We start from the raw sequence: 6,558 nt of genomic DNA, 5'->3' as shown, positions 1-6,558 counted from the left end.
TCCTAAGCCTTGTAAGGACTCCTACTCAACTCAGGTGGGGCTTAATTCACCTGGTCAGAGAAAAACACAGCACCCACCTACATTCCTGCAAGACCACACGAGGACCCAACCCTACACATTTTATTTTAGCACCACGTAGGGGGAAAATATTCTATTTCTTTTAAAATAAGTTGTTTCCCATACAAATAGTTATTTTAAAAATATACAAGTAAGGTTCAGGCAACAAAATCTAACTCTGGGGCTGGCCGTCGAGATGAGGAGATGGGGCGGGGGGAATATGACGAAAGTTCCCTGCGCCGCTGGCTTGTGAGACCTGGTGGGGGACCTTGGCGCCAAAAGACGCTGAGCTTGCTGGGTGGTGAAGCCCGGGGAGCGCTCCATGCTCCACCCCTGCACCTGCCGCAGTGCTTACTGCAAAGTCTGGGGTAGGCCCAGTGCCCTCGTCCCGCAGCTGCCTCACCAGTTCCAAGAGACCAGGGAGGGGGGCGCTAAGTGCTGGTAGGCGGGGAAGAGGCCGAGCGCCGAGCCGGGCCCGAAGGTGGCGTAGCCCGGCAAAGGGCAGGCGGCGGCTGGGAGCGCACCGTTTTTGTCCTGGGCAGCGGCCGTGCCCACTTCGCTGCTGCCCCCGCACGGCTGCCCGTCGCGCACCAGCACGGGTACCACCACACGGCGCAGCAAGCCCGGTGCGCTGCGCAGCTCTGCAGAAGCTGGCAAGTCGGGCGACTCCGCGGCCCCGGGCGCACGCGTGCGCTTCAGCTTGTAGCGGTGGTTCTGGAACCAGATTTTGACCTGCGTGGGAGTGAGGCGCAGCAGGCGCGCCAGTTGCTCGCGCTCGGGCGCGGACAAGTATCGCTGCTGCCTGAAGCGCCGCTCCAACTCCAGTGTCTGAGCTTTGGAGAACAGCACCCGCCGCTTCTTCCTCTTCTCTGCGTCTGAGTTCGGAGATGCAGGCTGAGCGGGCGGCCGCTGCGACGAGTCGGGCGGGCTGGTGTCTGGGCTGCTCTCGTCCGAGGCTAAGGACCGCAAAGGAGACAAGGCCTGGTGAGGCGCCGGCCGCTCTGTGCGCCGGCCGCTTCTCGCGTGCGCGGATGCCCAGCCACCTGCCGAAGGGAACACCACTCTCCCGCGGCTTTTGAGATGAGACCATTTCCTTCCCTGGGCCCACACCTGGACTCCCGCCTCTCCGAATTCAGTGACCCTTTTATAACACAACTTGAGACCGAGCCCCCAAAAGAAACCCATCCAGGGCCCTGTTAAAACAAGTCCACACTGGTCTTGTGGTGATGAATTTACCGCAAGCTGGCTCACCAACACTGACCACCTCTGGATCGAGTGCACTACTGTTGGCAGAGGTTTGCAAAGCCCTGAATCCAGGAAAGCTAAGTTCTCCAATACTACCATCCCGCACCAAGGACTGGAGAACGTGGCCGTGTTCTCGGCATTTAAGGGCCCGGTCCTAAATATTTAAACATTCCTGTCCTTAGAAACAGAAGCCCAAGTACCTGGCGTCAATTCCAGGCGCAGGGATCTGCTTTCAGGATATGCCTACCGGGGGCTGCAAGGAGTAAGGGTCTGAGGACAGAACCCACGGTTCCAACGCTGGGGCAATCCACCCCCGCTGGGGCAATCCACCCCCGCAGGGGCCGGGCGCGGAATTCTACTCGCCCCTCCACTCCCGACGCCGTCCTTCGCTTACTCACACGCGTAGCTGCCGCGCTCGGATCCCAGCCAGGTGGCACAGGATCTGGGACAGGGGGCACGTAGCTCAGGCTCCCGCCTCCGCAGGTGATGGGCGTCCTGCTCGGGTAAATCCAGGAGGCTGCGTACGGTGAAGCTGAGGCGTCCAGAGGTGGTCATGGCAGAGGAGGGGAAGGAGGCGAGGGGCAGGTCAGGCTGTGAACTAAGCGGCGGCCGCTCCTACTGGTGGGCGTTAGGGGCGCGCGCCATGCGCTGGCTGCCCAGATATTAGCGCGCTTACAGCGGAATCCCTTTCTATATAAACAGTTCTTCCCACCCAGGACGCTTTGAAAGGCGAGGTCCTGGTCTCCAGCGTGTTAAGTACCTGAATGAGTACTGACCAAAGACCCGGCGAGCCCGGAAGGTGCCACCTCCGCCCCCTGCCCCGCCCCGTCCTCCGCCCCTCGGCTCCCCGTTACCTCCCAGAGGCAGCAGGAAGCAACCCTCGGCATTAGCAATTCTGTCTGATTAGCGCAAAGTGTGGACAGATAATGGGGATTGTTCCCGATGAATAACGTCTTGGGTGGCGAGCGGTAGCCAACACCCGCCTGCCCATCCCCAGCTTCCTCCTTCTCCTGGCTGAACAGGGCCTGGCCCCGCAGGAGCGCCGGGATGGGCGGGAGAGGCATGGGTAGGTTTAGGAGCACCCAGGAATTTATTCCCTGTCTGCTGATTCCTCAAGCTTGTTTGCTACAGTGTTTGTGTCCCGCAATTATCTGGAAAGTGAATTACAAGGCGGCGTTCAACTGGCACGCTCTCGTTCTCTTTTTGGTTGGGCGCCTCCAAGGACTGAGGCGAGAATTCCTGTGGGCACAGAGGAGTCGCCTGTGGGCCAGAAGTGTTGAAGGCCGCTTGGAGACTCCCCACACCCCCATCGACCCCGCAACTTCAGGGGTGCTGGGGAAGGGCTGGCAGCATCTGGGGAGCCGTGGCTCAGCGTGCGTTTCCCCATACCAGTCCAACATTTTATTCCGAAGTGGCAGAGTCGTTGGCTGCCCCTTCGCGCCCTTCTCAGAGCTGAGCCCAGACCCTACTTAGAGTTTACGGGCGGCGCCGTTTCGCAGGGCGGCCTACCAGGGCTTTGCGTCCTCTTTGGCGTCGCTAGACCCTCTGGCGCCACTTGTGCGCCCTGGCTCCTTGGCCTCAACATCAGTCCGAGTGCCAGGAATGTGGCCTCTGCCCAAGAGCAGGCCTCCAGCCGGGGCTCTTCTCTTGGTTGCTGCAGCTGGGCCTAGTCAGGTAATGGACCGATCCTGATCATTGGACGGGCAGAAAAGGCGGCCTGCCCGCGGTTTCCCCGACATCTTCTAGTCCGCACAGCCCAATCCAAGGAAATGCTCGACGTAGAAGGCCCAGGGAGCCGCAGGAATTGCATACATTTTGATGCCCCATAGTTTCCTCAGGGCCGTGTTTCAGTGTGCGACTCAGCGGGTGCATTTTCACAGCTCTCCTTCGGCACGCCTGTGGCTTGGGTTTCTGTTTGTCAAATTTAGTGAGGGGCGCGGTGCTTGGGTGGCTCGATCCGCCTGAGCTGAACTCGGACCTGGCTCCGGAGCAGTTGCCGCGGTGCCGCCGGGCCTGGCGCACCCTCCCAAGCAGGCTCCGCGTCAAGCGTGCCCAAGGCACCTGGGGCTGTGCAGCGCGCTGGGTGGTCGCTGGGAGGCAACCCCAATACAGGCCAACAGCTAGGCCCTGGACAAAGGGGAAATGGAGCTCGACGCCCTGGACCTGTTGGAAGCATTTGTTCCAGTCAAGATTTTGCATTTGTTCAGTCCGAAATAATGCGTGATTGACGCCTGCTCACAATGCACTTTAGCGCGCCGGGATAAATCAGAGCTTGTCCGGAGTTGTCATGGTTTTCAATGGGGTTCAATGGGATTGGGGGCAAGATCGACTCTGCTGGCTGTCTCTCCGCGGCCTCGGCAATAGATTTATTAGTTATGTCTTTTTAAATAAGATTAAATTGAAACGACTTGGTTGTCCTCTCTGAGATGGGGAGGAGAAAGGAACAGTGGGTAGGCCAGAGCGGGGCAGAGCGGGGGAGGGCAAAGGCAGAAGCTGGAAACCAGGCGCCCACAGCGCGCCCCAGCCCCAGCACCTAAGCTCCAGCGTCCTAGAGGCTGGTCAGGTCACAGACCTGTCCGGAGCCTGTGGAATTCTCTTTGGCTAGGACTCCAAGCCTGGCAGCCTCTCCAGCCCACCTGTTGAGGGAGGTGGAAGAAGGGCAGTGGCAAAGGCTGCCCACTTCCTAGGGAAGCAGTAAGACAGACCCCAAATCAGGGTCTGAACTTCCAGGCATTGTCAGACAGAAGCTGCTCTGGTTTGGGAAGGGTTTGTCACCCCAGCTCTGTCCCTCACTAGCTCTAATGAGGTTCCCAATCTGACCCTCTTGTTTTTCTCATCTGAAGTAGAGAACAGATCTGGTAACTTCAGAGAACTCTATCAGTTTTATGATTCCATGTCTCTCTGTTTTTCCCGAAATCATCATTGCATTGGCCTCTTTCTGCTGGAATGCTCCCCCCAGGACAGAGACTCCACACTCTCCAGAATGTCCTAGGACAGGATGTGCCACCTTTTGCATTTCCAAAAGACCTTCCGCAAGAGTGGCATGGGCAGGTGACAATGTCATAAAGAGAACTGAGTCCGGAGAAGGGAAAGAGAGGTCTTTCCTGGACTGACTGACCTCTCTTAGCCTTTTAATCTATTTAACATCCTAAGCCCACACTGACGTGCAGAAATAAGTAAACGGCACTCTTCAGTTCTTAAGAGCTCTTTAGCACCAAATATTTGTTTTTACTCTTAGGATGTGGCTCCCAAGGAGGAGATGCATCCCCCACCCAGCGGTTGTGCTGTGGGGAGGACCTAGTTTGAGCTCACCTCCAAACGTCACTGCTGGCCTCACCGCCCTGTCCCGGGAACAGTGCTTCCAGGCCCCAGTGTGGGCTTTGACTATCTCAGGAAGACTCTAACTCCTGCTTCTAGAAAGCACTGCACCTTCCTGGCTTCTGGGGTTGTCCCCTCCTTCATGGGCACCTTTGTGCCGGTTCAGTTTTCCTCTCAACTCTGCTTTGGGGCTTTCCCTAAATTATCCCCAACAGTCAGACCAGTCAGGACCTGGGAGCACCAGGAGGTTGCTCATGTAAACTGCTCCTTCTGAAGGAGTGGAGGAAAGGGGAGGGAGAGCCAGAATTGTTAGAGAAAGGGTTCTTTATGGCCTCCTCCCATCAGATGAACTAAAAGACATGGAAGGAGAAAATTATTTTGACATTGGGTCAATAGAAGAAAGTAGTCGAGACATTAAATCTTATACATATTGGATATAGTCTACATGAATTGCCTCGGAGTCACAAGTAACTATCTAACCAAATAGTCTTTCCAGATATTAAAATACTGTTTTGTGTTCTGGACACTTATTTTGTGACTCAATATAGCTTGTGAGTATTATTATGTAATTAGATAAGGAGCTATTGCCCTGTAATGGGAGGCAGTTTATCGTAAACCCAGTCAGGGCTTTTAATCTTCAGGCGTCTGTGCTATAGTGAAGGCACGTAAGCCGTCGGCACCGATCACCCTCTCACAAGTTTTGTCTCAGAGGCTCATCACTGCTGCATGCTTAAGAATTTAAGACTAGAAATTTATGAAACGCAACTGGAGTATGTGATTTTTAGAAAAATGATTGCATCGATGTCTTGCATTCTGTTTTTAAATCCTTCCATTTTGGTCAAGTGTCTCACAAAATCCCGCAAATCTATACAGGACTGAAGGGAGGCAACTTTGCAAATTCCCCTTGATAGATGGAGGGCCCTCCACTGCCAGGACATTTTTCTCTGCCTCATAGCAACTGCCCTCCCCCTTTTTATCAGTATTCTGGTTAAAATGGCCAAAGGAAAATAGAAACGGGCTTTTGACACTTCCAAGAAGAAGTGAATGATCTGGATCGGCTTTAGGATGGAAAGAAAAGGCAGCATTTAAAATCAGACCTCTTTGCCTCTCCTTCTGAAAACTAGTTGCCATGAGTAAGTAAACATTTCTCTTTTAATGGCCAATCATCACTTGCGTGGCGGTGGTCCAGGACTGGCTGTGAGTCTTCCTTAGTTGCGCTGCTGGTGTACGTACACGCAGGGGGCAAGGGGCAGCCTGGGACTCCAGCACATCTTTAAAGTGGCCTTTAGATTGCATTGTTTAGTGCCAGATGACAAGGTTTGAAAGATCCCACCTTAAGTTCCTTAAAATATTGACTTTACATGAAGTTTTGGTGGTGAGTCTTCATCTCTAGGAGAACCGTTTTTCTCTCTTAATATGTTTATCCGGTTGTTTAGGCATATACGTGAAAAAATAGGGGATAAGATTGTTCAAGGAATTAAAAAGTAAATGTATTTAATTAAATGTCTGTAGTTTCCATTTCCTAAAGAACCAACAGATAACTTTTTAATTTCTAAATGAGTTTCTTAGTTTATTTGAATAGGTATCATCTCTCCCTTCCTTTAGAAGCATATAATAAGGTAGCTGTGATAGCATGGGACGTAAGTTTTGGAACGAACGTAATGACCCATTTGGGGAGGGTGCCAAATCTTGTTTGTCCAGAGCTGAACTTCTCGTTTTTGTCTGATCGCTTATTGAAAGGTGCCAATTCATGTTCCTTTTAACTGACCTAAACATAGTCTGTATAACACAGGATCCTTACTGAGGTCTCGCAGCACAGGTCCAGGCCCTGAGTCACACTCACGGTCATGTGCAGACACTGGCAGAGGGGACTGGCCCCGGGGACTTGGTGACATCTGCCCCAGACCTCACACGGACATGCCAGCAGTACACACACAC

General features: G+C 53.9%; 1 protein-coding gene across 1 annotated transcript; it reads right to left on the bottom strand.

Moving 5' to 3' along the window:
* Window positions 1-456: 456 nt before the first annotated feature.
* Window positions 457-1,857, bottom strand: NKX2-8 (NK2 homeobox 8). The gene is made up of 2 exons (XM_037056392.1): window positions 1,701-1,857; window positions 457-1,013 (listed from the first exon to the last, which is right to left on the bottom strand). The coding sequence occupies exons 1-2, from the start codon at window positions 1,855-1,857 to the stop codon at window positions 457-459; spliced, it is 714 nt and encodes a 237-aa protein (XP_036912287.1).
* Between the last annotated feature and the right edge of the window lie 4,701 nt (window positions 1,858-6,558).

This window comes from Sturnira hondurensis, unplaced genomic scaffold, assembly GCF_014824575.4.
Source record: "Sturnira hondurensis isolate 20B ecotype Veracruz unplaced genomic scaffold, ASM1482457v3 Scaffold0008948, whole genome shotgun sequence".
NCBI lineage: Eukaryota > Metazoa > Chordata > Mammalia > Chiroptera > Phyllostomidae > Sturnira > Sturnira hondurensis.
The sequence above is the reverse complement of the archived record's forward strand: the minus strand, read 5'-3'. Positions and strand labels throughout refer to the sequence as shown.

Excerpts from the sequence above, each read along its gene's own strand:
- NKX2-8 (XM_037056392.1), bottom strand. The coding sequence starts at position 1,857 with ATGACCACCTCTGGACGCCTCAGCTTCACCGTACGCAGCCTCCTGGAT. Across the intron at positions 1,014-1,700 it reads CGAGCGCGGCAGCTACGCGT|CCTCGGACGAGAGCAGCCCA; the intron begins GTGAGTAAGCGA and ends TGCGGTCCTTAG.